Here is a 13870-nt window from a genome sequence, read left to right on the forward strand (position 1 = left end):
ATCCCAATCAATGATTGACTATGTTTGAGCCTATTTGAGCAGGTGAGATCAGGAGGGCAGGAAAGTTTATAATCTATGTCCATTATTTTAGTACACATTTAAAGTCAGTACTTCACAATGTATGGTCTTTGCCAGTTTAAAAAAGCAATGTCATTGTTGTGAGCGTTGTCAGTGGGATTGTTTACACCTCAGATATGCAATCTTTAAACAGCGACAATGTATAGTTTGACTATGTTCCACTGGTGTCAGATTAGGAATTGTTCTACTGTCACAGCATAATGATTTCTTTGCCAAAACGATAGATGCAGAGGAAAAACATTTTTATCTAAAGCGCTTGTCTGAAACTGCTCTGAGGCTATTGTTGCAGTAAAAGAATAGGCCTGAAAAGCATGGAAAATCAATTTTCAACAAATCATTCACTTAGCATCACTTATTACATACTGATTTTTATTTCAATCTGATAAAGCTTTTCCCCCCTGAAAATTACAATTCTCGAGACATTTTGACTTCTGAAATTAGTATGGCTACACAGTTCATGAAATAGGGATCTCCTAAATCCATTCAGGATATGACACATTCAATAATGTATATATTAGAAGTTTGCCTTGACCAACCTGTTAAAAACAACTGTTTTTCACTGTTTTGCTTTTTGGCGAAAAAGGGAAACACATTATGACCAAATAAAAATCTTTTCTAAATTCTAAACACAATGAAACTTTATTTATTGTAATGTATAATGTATGGTGACTGACCTCATTTACCAAATAGACTATGTGGCTGCATTATCAAACATAACTAAATGTTGTCTAATATTTACTTAAGGCCCTTCCACATTTTAATCCAAGCTAGCAATCATTTAACCAAATCCCTGTGTATGTGTGCATTTTTCTTTAATGTTGTGCCTTAAATATGTTAACATTTCTTGATTGAACCTCCCATGTTTGTGCTACATCCTTGTTTTTCACTTTTTTTTTCTGTCCGTGCACCTCAAACATTTAAACATGCAACCACTGTTTTGTAAAGCAGCAATTTATTCCAGTCTTTTTGAATAGTATAATCCTGTAATTGGGTGCCTTGTTTGCGAGGGTTTATCTGAGGATAAAATAAATGGAACATTTATGTTCACAATGTCCTTACTATATGTTAACTGTATATATCTTGACATCCTGTTCATCCCATGTCTCGACTTTCTCATAGCCAGGTTGTAAAGTGTGCCCATATGTTATATATATATACCAGTTTCTTGTCCCAAAATGCTCTGTGTAGTGTAATAGAATCCATGCAACCGTAATATAACATATTGGAATGGAGTAGTTGAAATATCTTATGAATAAGAACTCAAATTGACATTCTTACTCACTCTCCGTCAAATATGCAGTATTTAATGTGGACAAACGTGATGATGATGATAAACTTCTAAATGTCTAAGTCTGTAAAGTAGATTTGGGATAGTTATAGTGATGAACAGATTTAGCAGGACATTGCTGTATCATAATGGGGCAACCTTTTAAAAATACTTTTATGTTTTGCTTAGGAGATGGAAGTAAGCTTGCATGTGGATTATCTGACAAGTCTTTATTAGTGTTCAATTCCACATTAAATGGGGAACCAGCTGTTTTTACAGGTATTTATTTTTATTTCACTATTATAATAAATACTATACATATGTTTGTACAATGCATAAATGGTGTGGCAATTTCTATATAAAACCAGGTAAGTGTGTACAAAGCTACTTATCAGTATTGCATCCAATCAGAATAAGGAAAATGCCTTTCTTAAGAGCACAGTGAGCATTGCCGTCTTCAATCAGAAGTGCGGAAGCATGGTAAATAAGCACATAGTACAGATTAATATAGCATGCTACCAATCAAAACTTTTAATTTGGGATTTTTATAGGTGTGAAGAAGGGGTCCACAGATGAAAACATGGTAACATTGAGTTTGCAGTTAACAAATGGCAGCCCAAAAGAAATGGGGTATTCAAAGATTCCTGTTCCCGATATCAATAATAATGCATATACAGTTAATGTTTGAGCTGAAAAATTAAGATAATTTCTCAAAGGTTTGTCTTGCCAAATCAAACAAAAAGAAGTATCACCAATTACTACAATACTCAACTTTTTATTAGTATGAACTTCGCTACCCATTCTAACTTTTATGCAAAAAGTTCAGATACTAACTTTTATTGCGTAACCCATTTCCTCCAAAATTGTAGCCCTCTGGTATGTCATGACCTGGATACTTTGACCGGTCATGACATATCGGATCGCATAATTTGTAATGTACATTCTCCTGTTTTGTCAAACAGTAGGAGATTGAACAGTGTCTCAGCTTGGCCTGTGATCTACTGTAATCTACTATTTGGGTGTAAGGTTGGCATTAACATTAAATTTCCTATCTTCCTGGATTTTGCCTTTTATAAGTAGATTTTATTTTCTTAAAATGCAGGATGTATTAACAGTTGTACCAATTGTATATACATAGATGCTCTGATAATTGTTTACTGTTATTCTTTACTGTTTTATTGTTTTAATTTTAAGAACTAAAATATTGAAAAAAATATATAATTTTAAGAGTTTAATTACACACACTAAAGTACACGTTTGCATCTGCTCAATATTACATTCCTGGAATTGTTATTTTTCTTGCATTCTCTAAATTAAACAGCTTGTCAGCTTGCGAAATGCCTGAATTTATACTCTTTGGGCAGACACCACATTACTTAGGAGCTACAGCTGTAACAGTTTTCTCAGTAATTCTGAGTTATTAGATTTTTACAAATGTCATATTAGAGCTGTCCAGCCACTGCTAAGTGTAGATTAACTTCTGGGCCACAGACTTATAATTATATAAATAAGTCAGTTGGTCAAGTGCAGCCAGCATCGAAAAAGTGGTTCATTATTACTAAGGAAAAAAACCATATTTGCACCAAGCCAAAGTCGCTTTAATATGTATTATAAATATATCACCTATGTATGTACACTTTGCGGCATTGCTTCCAGTCCATGGTTTAGGCTTTGCTGGTGGCTAGGAGCCCAGTTATATTCTAGATTCAAACTAAGAGGCATATACCTGCGCAAGTTACATACATGTAATACATTCTGTATGGAATATGTTCCACAATCTAAAACCTTTTTCCAAAATAATTTTGGCTTAGAAAATTCTACTTGCATGTAGATTTGTTAATATTCAAAAGCAATATGAATTTTGATAAGCAGAGAAAGAATAGTTCCTCCGACAAGTTTAACAAAACAAAGTCTGTGATTTCAGATTTCCATTTCCACTAGAGGGTAGCAAATGAACGCAAAACTGATTTGATTCTGTGAGATGGTGTGCATAGGTTTTTAACTTTTAAAAGCTAATGCTTTATTCTATAATACAGTCTGATTAATATAAAGGAGATAATGGGCCTGAGTCATTAATTAAGGAGAGTAAAGCATAAAAAAGGAGTAACGTTGCACCTGGGCAAAACCATGTTGCATTGGAGGAGGTAAATGTAAAATGTGGGGAGAGATTTATAGTTGGGGTCGGGCATGTCCTAGATCAATTTTAAATTTCAGTGTAAAAATAAATCTATCAAGTACTTGTTTACTAGATGAACAAATAGCAAGTATTTAACTTATATTGCAAAATGATAAACTAATTTGCACCCCTTGCATTGTAGCATGGTTTATCCTGGAGAACATTTACACCTTTTTTTGTCTTCCTTTCCTTAATGACTTAGGCCAAATGATACCATGACATATATAATAATAACACTTGTTGGCTGTTAAGTCTGCAAAAAAGGTCCTATAACTAACAGAAGCCAAATAATTATAGTTGTCAACAGTTTCATATGCACCAGATTTCAATAAGCATTCACTAAGCTATTAAAGAAAAGGGTTTGATATTAGGGTTACTGACATAATATCTTCAGTGCACAGAAAATAAAAACCTTCTCTATTTTCAAAAGAAAATGTTATTTGCCCAAGATAGTTGTTATCAGGGTACTATAACCTGCAATGTATAAGGTACATTGTATGTAACAAGCTTGTATACAATGTCTGACTTCCATACTCTTATCATGGCACTTTAAAATTATGTGGCTATGTTGAAATTTATCAATGTTGATGATAATACAATATGGCTGCCTCATCACTTCAACTTACACATTCCCTCTAAGCAAGCTGTGGGCTTGTAATTACAGACAACATGCTATGTATGTGTTGACATATGTGAGTTACCTCTTCTATTGGGACTCATTATGGTCAAACTAAATTCAAGAATTTGGCTGGCTTTCAAGCTTCAGTTATCACTATTAGTTGAACATATCATTTGTTTTACTAAGCCAGAAAATAAAAGTTTCACAATGGGGAAAGTTAATTTGTACCAGAGACAACTAATGTTCCTTTTAAATAGTTTAAAGTTGAACTAAATCCAGAAATGTTTATTATGTTGCACAACACATTAAAATTCCACTTATTATTCATCAATTAGTCTTTACTCCTTTTCTTTCTCTTTAGCTTTTCTTAACTAAGTTCATAGTGCAAGTGCAGTACAAACAATTCCATGCAGAAGATCCTTTTAGTTCAGTAAGTTGTACTAAGCATGGTGATTTTAACTCATTTTTAAATAGAGTTACTGTTAAGAAATGTTATATAGCTACCATTTTGGGCCTATTCCAACGGTATGTTCCCAAAATGGCAGCTGCTGTATCAAACAGGAGTCATTATCTTACTCTCAGCACATTACCTTCATACAGAATGAAAGTACTGTTTATTTAAAACAAATTAATTTCACCTTAAAGTCTTTCAGCTAAACTGAAGTAATAATTAAAGTACCTGTGCTGGTAGAGATAGTTTCAAAAGTAGGTATTTGTTTTTGATCAGGCACAAAATTAATTAGGAACAGAGCCAGGGTTAAGGAACTTGAAGGGTAGTCAAAGGATATCAGTGGTGGAGAGCCAGTAGGGTCCTCAGACAATTCCAGGGGATTAGAGCCGTGAAGGAAGCCAAAGAAAGCGAAAGTCATACAGAAGTATTGAAATAGAAGAGTTAAATTGGTTTAATGAACAAGAGCTCAATAAACTGAAACTTGCACATTTCTTTATACTCGCGTGCACAGGTATGGAAAATGGTGGTGAGCAAAACCATGGTGCATGCGCATATGTGTGGAAAAAGCATTGGTGGGGATTCCATTAACTGTGAGGTTCCGTATTAGCCTTGCACATTATGTTTTAACTTTCTGTGCCATTATAGCTGCTCCGTTATATCAAGAAGACATAACACTAAACCTATCCTCTTATTTTTATGCCCAAATACTGTTTTTTTTTCTCCACAACTAAGTTCTGAAACTTATCTATACTGCCTCGAAAGTTGTTCACTGTTTGTTTTCTAAGATGTTTGTGCCCCAGCTGCGCTATGTATGTAACGTTCATGGCACTTCAGTTATTATTCCTCGCTTCCACCCCCCATGTACACATTATAAACAACTTCCATTGCTAAACTGTATTCCATGGACAAAGATCTTGTCAGTTTTGCTAGTTCATTAACACAATTAAAGCAGGATGCAGAGGTGGGAATTCAATTGGCCTGCGCTCTATTACGATATTGTGGTAATATTGCGCATTATTACCATTAATACGGTAATCTTTAATACTGGTTTTTGCTTGCAGCTCAGCGAGCAGAAATCAAGGTGAAAATTACAGTATTAACGGTAATAGATTTAGCGCCGCGTTACTCGCAGAAGAATTGAATCCCCCCATAGAGTTTTGAAATGCAGGTGGAGATCGAGGAGTAATGTTGGATTATCCCCACTACTTTTCAGTTCGTAGTTGTACTAGTATACAATTCGCACCTCCAAGTTATACTGGTCAAAATAATTATAAGCTAGAGCTAAAATGCACACTGTTAAGAAAATTCACTATAGCCACTGTAAACATACTATTCCTCTATTCTAAACAGGTGCATGGAACACTTTCAATAGAAAAGAACAGATGCACCATCGTCCTTCCCTCCTGTCTAACATGATTTGTATTTTACCATCAATAATGTAGTAAAATTAAAAAAAAAAAAAAAAAATTATTGCAGTACCGTGTCAGTCAGAAAAATCGATGTGATGTTTGGTACTTTCGTGTCAAAAAAGACAAAAAGTATTATAGGAGTGAAACATTTCTTGCCTACCCAAAAGAAAGTTTTATATTTGCTAGCTTTCAGAGCACAGAGGGCTCTTCATCAGGCAGGTTTACAAAAAGAAGGTATTTACACATGATGGAGAAAGTTTGTGGATACCATATTTCAACGCATAATTGTCGCCACTGTATAATCGTTACCACTACATAATCGTTGCACCGTTTTAGTCTAATATTTGGTTTATGACCTTTCATCATGTAATTGTTGCATGGTATTTCTGTTCGTTGGGCGCTTAAAAGGTAAGCAGAGCAGCAATGTATTCACCAGTGGCATATGGATACACATTTATCTCTATCTATCACGAGCATAGAATTCTCAGCGAATGAGCATTTTCAATATATTTCCGAAAGCTGATTTGCATGGTTTGTTTAGAGCACTGCAGTACTATCAGTATTGTCACTCGATCCAATGAAGAGCTGTAGGCACAAGGGTAGCGGGCAGGCAGGCAAAGCTGCCATGAGTAAGTCACGTGTTCCATGCATCCTAATCTTACACCAAAGACAGTTTAGTAATTATTTTTAAGTAATACTGGCACATTTTTTTTTCACATAATGGTCGCACCTCACTTGCAAAAAAATTTGGCATAAAATTTGTGACAATTATGTGGTGAAATATGGTATGTCTAATGTAGAATAGGATGATGTAAGAAGTTAGAAAATTCCACTGCTGCTTCTTTAAAACTTGAATGTTTCAGGGGCTACAAAGGAAAGGAGAAGTGGATATGGTGTTTTATTGTAAAGGTGCTGTAGATGAAGGTGATACAGTATACTTCTTATGTTTGGGTGATGAAATAAAAGTAGTTTTGTTAACACACAAATATGATAACACCAATATGTAAAATTGTATGGTACAATCTGTGGTCGAAGTGGAAATTTGATATGGAGCTTTCACTTTAAAATAGACAGCCCAAAGGTTTATTGGGTTTGATAGAGTGAAATAAATTTTGGATGCATGTTAACACTATATAGTATAATATAAAACATATTAAAAGATACAAAGCTACCCACCATGTGTCCCCCACCTCTCCAGTGTCCAATTACCTTTTCTCTGTGTCATCCACCTTTCTCTCATTTCTCCTTTGTGTACTTACATTTTCTCTCATATCTCCATAATATTATAATAAAACTATCGAAGATATCTCACTTATATCGTCCATGTTATCCTCTACATTTCCCATATCTGTTTCCTTTCTTTGTTCCTATGTGCCCCTATCTTTATTACAGGTATTCCCCTCTCTCCCTCCCTAACTGCTCTCCCCTGTGCCTTACATCCTGCTTCTCTTGCTCCTCCCTTACTCCTTGATCCTCTCTATTTATCCCTGTTCCTGCTCCTATTATTTCCTTTCACTAGTGAATTGACACATTTGCCTCACCATCAACACACTGCACCCTCCTTCATCTCACTGTACCCCCTCCATCACACTGTATCCCCTTCTTCATTACATTTTTGCTCCTTCCTCACTGTGCCCCCTCCTTCATCACACTGCGCCCCCTCCTTCATCACACATTTGCCCCTTCATCACTGTGCCCCCTCCTCCATCACACCCCCTCCTTCATCACACATTTGCCCCTTCATCACTGTGCCCCCTCCTTCATCACACTGTGCCCCCTCCTTCATCACTGTGCCTCCTCTTTCATCACACTGTGCCCCCTCCTTCATCACACTGTGCCCCCTCCTTCATCACACTGTGCCCCCTCCTTCACACAATGTGCCCCCTCCTTCATCACAATTTTGCCCATTCATTGCATCGTGCCCCCTTCATTACACTGCTGCCCACTCCCTTATTTACTTACCTTTCTATGATCTTCTTTTCTTCTTTTTTCGTCTTCCTTTCTTTGGTCTTCTGGCTCCTCTCTGACAGTGTAGGGACATGATGACGTCAAACCTGACAGTCAGTGAGGAGGGCGCTTGCCACCGGCACCAAGTAAGTATATACAGGGCCAGGGAAGGCAGGCATGGCACAGCACCTCTGAGGCATGACACTCCCCTCCCAAGCCTTCCACTGCCTATAAGGAAGTGGGGCGAAGAAGCACCAGTACATACCGCTCCACTTTGAGCACTGGGTACAGTGTAATAAATAAAACAGAAAACTGTACATCAACCCATTTCTTCAGTCACAGTACATGAGTTAAAAGGATGTGCTTCTTACATGTCTAGATTACTAGCTTTTTTTTCATGTGCACATCTTATCATTGCTACCATACCATATTTAAAGCTATGTGAAATATGTTAACCATTTTTATAATTACCTGGGAATTAGTAGGCTCGCTAGTAAAAAAGATGCAGGTCCATCAAGTTAAACCTAAATTCTACTTTGCAACGCAGAAGGTAGCAACAAAATTCTTCATTGACGCTGTTGCCGTAGAACTTCAAAGAGGGAAAACAAATTAGTTCCTGATCCCATTAATTGCATTCAAACAACCTATATTTAATATAAATAATAACAGTATCCAAGAGACGAGGAAAAACAGTGACTATGCCTGTAGTGAAGGATCTATGAAACTTCAATGATTGTTTCTGAAAAAAGAGTAATACCAATACAAAATTTACACATGTTAAACAGTAAAAACTAGCCCACATAATGAACAATTTTTACTTGTCTGCCTATTTTATGATGACACTCACAAAAAAACCACTTTGAAAAACTCAGAAGTGCAAACATTTTTAACTTGGTAGCTGAAAGTACTGTGGCTTATCACTTATGTTCAGTGCAGATGATTGCAAATAAATTGACTCTTTTTGCCATGACAACAGACTTACACACAGGGAAACAAGACCAGCCTAAAAACTTGGAGACCTTTTACTGTAGTCATTTTGTACAAAGCGATAAAGAAGCTTTGATGTTGCACAATAGTAAATCTGGCATAAAAACAAATCAGAAGACCTAATAAAAATGGCAAAAGATATTTAGGTTTGCCTAGTGTGATTACTGAAAGAATAACATGTTGTAAAACAGAAATATTGTGATGAATATTTGAGTTATATAGATGTGCAGATGTTTTAACATTTAATTGTAAATTATTGCATAATGAATATATTCATAAATGGTCTGCGATCCCCCTGTTATCTGTGCTTCTAATTGCAAAAAGGTCAAGGATACAAAAATAGATTGAAAGTGTACAAGTTGTATGGAGTAGGTGCATCATCATCATCATTTATTTATATAGCGCCACTGATTACGCAGCGCTGTACAGAGAACTCATTCACATCAGTCTGTCACACGCCGGCCTCCCGTGGCCACCACTTGAGGACCGGCGCGCATTTCCTCCTCCTAATTCTTCACTTTCCTCGCCGGCTGTCATGTCGGCGGTGGTCCTGCGCTTGCGCAGTCAGTCTCACCTGTTCTATCTGCCTGTTATCCCATTGGTTATACCCTCCTGACATCCCTTTATAAGGCTCCTCCCCTCTCCTATCAATGCTGCTTCTCCGTTTCTACTTCTGACCTGGAAGCAACTTCGCTCTCCTCCGCATGGTGTTCGTCCGCGACCTATCCAGTGTACTGCCGCTGATCTTTGCTTACCCGGTCCACTTGTTAGTGGTAATTGCTGTGGATCATCACCCGCTACCTATCCAGTGTACTGCCGCTGATCTCCCCTTACCCATTCCACTCGTTAGTGGTAATTGCTGTGGATGATCACCCACTACATACCCAGTGTACTGCCGCTGATCTCTTCTTAATACTAGCATAGTTGCCATGGCGTCTGTGATCCGCTTTGCGACTGGATGGCAGCTTTCATACTTGCTTCCTCTTGCAAGGGATTGTTTAAGAGTTAATTGTTGTAAACTACTAGTAGTCTTCTTCTTGGTCTGCTTCCGGGATGAAGATTCACCCCCAGCAGCAGCAGTGGGACTAACGCTCAAGAATTCTTCTGAGGAATCCAGGATAGTGGAGGAGTCATCTAGCCTTACCAACTTGGATGCAGTACAAAATGCAATCGCTACTGAGGATATTGATGAGGACAGTGTTATGGATGTAGATTGCAGGTGTCCGAATCTAGCTGAGAGAAGCTGATAATGGACTTCTTGTTGTTACTTTTTTAGCACAAGTTTCCAATTTTCCCAACAGCTTGCCATGAACTCGCTTCAAATGGCGTAACATGGATGAGGTTCCTAGATGGTTATGGTCCATACCTCTACTGACTGTGGCTATACAAACGCTACAAATGGCTAGACAATTGTTGTCAGTATTTGGGTAAAAATAATTCCACTCAAAAGAGGTAGATTGTTTGGTCTTATGCCCAGGCATGACAATGGCCTTCTTTTTTTTATCACGTGCAAGAACTGCTTTCACTGGTGCAGGACTTACACAAACAACATCATTCCCATCAGCATCCTCATTAGCGCCCTCGTCGCCTACACAAATCTCCCCCTCATCCTGTTGCAATTCCAAAGTAGCATCCTCAATTTGTGTATCACCGGCTACACTTGTGCAGTTCATGCACACATCTGCAGAAATGCTGAAAGGGGCCTTCTTTATGGGTACACTATCAGAAAGGATTCACTATCAGGATTACACTGTGTCATTTCTGAATCTGAACATACATTTCTCTCTAATGCCTTAACACTAAAACACTTTGCACTTTAACATAGGCTTTAGCAGATGATGTATAGGGATGATCTGGTATTCTGTGTACTGCTGTGAATCTATTTTGATAACACAGTACAATGTGACTGCAGATTAAGAACAACACTGGCAGCCCTATTATTTCTATTTCAGCAATGACAATCAGCAATGGAGCAATGGAGCTCTCCTGTTTGTGTGTTGCCGATATAACACAGTACAATGTGACTGCAGATTTAGAAGATCAAGCCTGCCAGCCCTATTATTTCTACTTCAGCAATGACAATTAGCAATGGAGCTCTCCTGTTTGCACGTTAGCTATATAACACTGTACAATTTGTCTGCAGATTTAGAACACCAAGACTGCCAACCCTATTATTTCTATTTCAGCAATGACAATTAGCAATAAAGCTCTCCTGTTTGTGTGTTACGTATATAAAACAGTATAATGTGACTGCAGATTTAGAAGACCAAGACTGCCAACCCTATTATTTCTATTACAGCAATGACAATTAGCAATGGAGCTCTCCTGTTTGCATGTTAGCTATATAACACTGTACAATTTGTCTGCAGATTTAGACCAAGACTACCAACCCTATTATTTGTGTTTCAGCAATGACAATTAGCAATGTAGCAATGGAGCTCTCCTCTTTGTGTGTTACCTATATAACACAGTACAATGTGACTGCAGATTTAGTAGACCAAGCCTGTCAGCTCTATTATTTCTATTTCAGCAATGACCATTAGCAATGGAGCTCTCCGCTTTGTGTGTTACCTATTTAACACAGTACAATGTGACTGCAGATTTAGAAGACCAAGCCTGCCAGCCCTATTATTTCTATTTCAGCAATGACAATTGGCAATGAAGCTCTCCTGAATGTTACTGGAGACTTTGAAGAACACTGCTACCCCTCCTCTTTCTTTTCTACCAATGACACTGCCCAACTGCACTGGAGACTGCCAAGAACTGTGCTACCCCTTCAGTGTCCCTCTTGGAAATGGCGGTGGATCGATGACGTTTTGCCTCGTTTTCAATTCGGCTTGGCTCGGTACTCTGATCTGCTAAGTTCGGGTGTGTTCGGTACCCGGGGAACCGAGCCTGAGCATCTCTAGTTGCAAGACCTAAAATGTAAAATGGCTAAGGGATTTTGTTGTTTTTAAAAGTGTGGTTCAGAAACAGGCACATGATGCAACATGAAGCTCCTTGATAATGCATCCGCCCTGACAATTACGGAACCGGGTCTGTAGGTAATAATGAACTTAAAACTGGTAAAGAAGAGTGCCCAACGGGCCTGTCTGGGGTTCAGCCTTTTGGCAGACTCGATGTACTGAAGATTCTTGTGATCAGTTAGCACGTAGATTACATGAATGGCTCCTTCCAGCCAATGACGCCATTCTTCAAAAGCCCATTTGATGGCCAAAAGTTCCCGATTACCTACATCATAGTTAGTTTCAGCAACAGAAAATTTAAGGGAGAAATATGCACAAGGATGTAAATGGTGAGTATGGGGGTTTTTCTGGGAAAGGATAGCGCCAGCTCCTACATCAGGGCATCAACCTCTAGTACAAAGGGTATATCTGGATTAATGTGTCTGAGAACCTGAGCAGAGACAAATGCCTTTTTGAGGGCTTCAAATGCGGTTACCTCCTGAAGGGGCCAATTAATGGGATCCATTCCCTTACAGGTGAGGGCGACAATAGGGGCCACTAGATCTGAGAATCCATGGATAAATCTTCTATAGTAGTTCTCGAAGCCCAAGAAACCTTTTTCTAAATTTTCTTCTATGTACTCCTGCATGGCCTTGGTCTCGGGACCAGAGAGAGAGTACAACCTCCCTTTGGGTAGTCTGGAACCTGCAATCAAAGTCACGATGTGGAGGCAGAGAGTCAGCCGCTTTTTAGAGAACACATTCCGGAACTCATGGTATGAGGAGGGAGCTGCTCAGACACTGGTTGCAAGATCCGGAGGGGCAAGGTCAAGCAGGACTGTGAATGGTAAGGGCTCCATTGAGTAATCTCCCCTTTAACCCAATCCACTACAGGGAGAGCCAGGTATGGCCCAAAATTAATGTAACAGATGAGCAATCAACGAAGTAAAATGACAGGGCTTCTGAGTAGAGAGCACCCACGGTTAACTGCAGCAGAGGAGTCTCATAAACAATTTTACCGCCAGGCAATAGACTACCATCCAGGCCACAAACCGTGATAGCAGAGTCAAGCTTTACAGAAGGAATCCCAGAGGAATGAGCTAACCCGATGTCCAGAAAGTTGCCAGCAGCACCACTATCTATAAAGGTTGAGACGGTCTCAGAACAGGCACCGTGAGTGATGCGTGCAAGAACTAAAACTGCATTTTTGGAGGAGATGAGTTGCAGACTTAGGCGAACTTCCCCCTCGTTTACTAGGCATGCTTTTTTCCCGATTTGTTAGGAGAGGCACAGAAAAAGTGGCCCTTGATGCCACAGTAGAGATAGAGGCCTTGAGTCCGTTTTCTAATCTTTTCCTCAGACGAGAGATGGTATGCTCCTAATTGCATGGGCTCTTCAAAGTCCGTTGATACGGGAGCAAAGGCAGAATAATAAGATGGTGACTCCTTTTCCTCCTTCCTCTCCTTGATCTTTCTGCCAATTTTGGTGGTGAGCTGCATGAGGGTCTCCAGATATGTTGGAGAAGGGTACTGTACAAGAGTATCTTTGATCTGTTCTGACAGCCCTAGGCGAAACTGACTATGTAACGCCAGATCATTCCATCCCGAGGAGTTCCTCCTGGAAATTTTGTCCGGTTATAATAATAAATAAATAAAGAATAGTCAAATAACACGCTAAAGGGTCAGGACGGGAGCAGAATCCAGAAACAGCGCAATAAGGTCACAACAGGAGGTCCAATAGTAAATGGGCAGAGTATCCACAGGAACACTGGGACAAGACAGGAACAGGACAGGAGCAGGTCAGCAACAGACAGAATCTACGCTATAACCGGCAGGGAGGCTAAGCCCTCCCTGCCTTAAATAGTCAAGACAGCCAATCAGGGCAGGCAAGTAGAATGTATAATGAGCCCCCCAGGTGTGGCCTAATAAATGTAATTAACGTTTAATATCCCGCAGGCTTAATGGCGAATGCGCCCGGCTGCTCTGTGTTTGC

The 13870-nt window shown here is 38.9% G+C and overlaps 1 protein-coding gene across 3 annotated transcripts in view; it reads left to right on the forward strand.

Annotated features, from left to right (window-relative positions):
• WDR27 (WD repeat domain 27) overlaps positions 1–13870 on the forward strand; it is a 449814-nt gene that overhangs the window by 103357 nt on the left and 332587 nt on the right. For all 3 annotated transcript variants that reach the window (XR_012689733.1, XM_075203518.1, XM_075203516.1), the window contains exon 17: positions 1535–1624. Coding sequence is in view for 2 of the 3 variants with exons in the window: in XM_075203518.1 (XP_075059619.1) it covers positions 1535–1624 (90 nt within the window). In the remaining variant the exon portion in view is untranslated. The remainder of the gene's footprint in view (positions 1–1534; positions 1625–13870) is intronic.

The sequence above is a fragment of the Mixophyes fleayi genome, chromosome 3, assembly GCF_038048845.1.
Source record: "Mixophyes fleayi isolate aMixFle1 chromosome 3, aMixFle1.hap1, whole genome shotgun sequence".
In the NCBI taxonomy this organism is placed as follows: Eukaryota; Metazoa; Chordata; class Amphibia; order Anura; family Limnodynastidae; genus Mixophyes; species Mixophyes fleayi.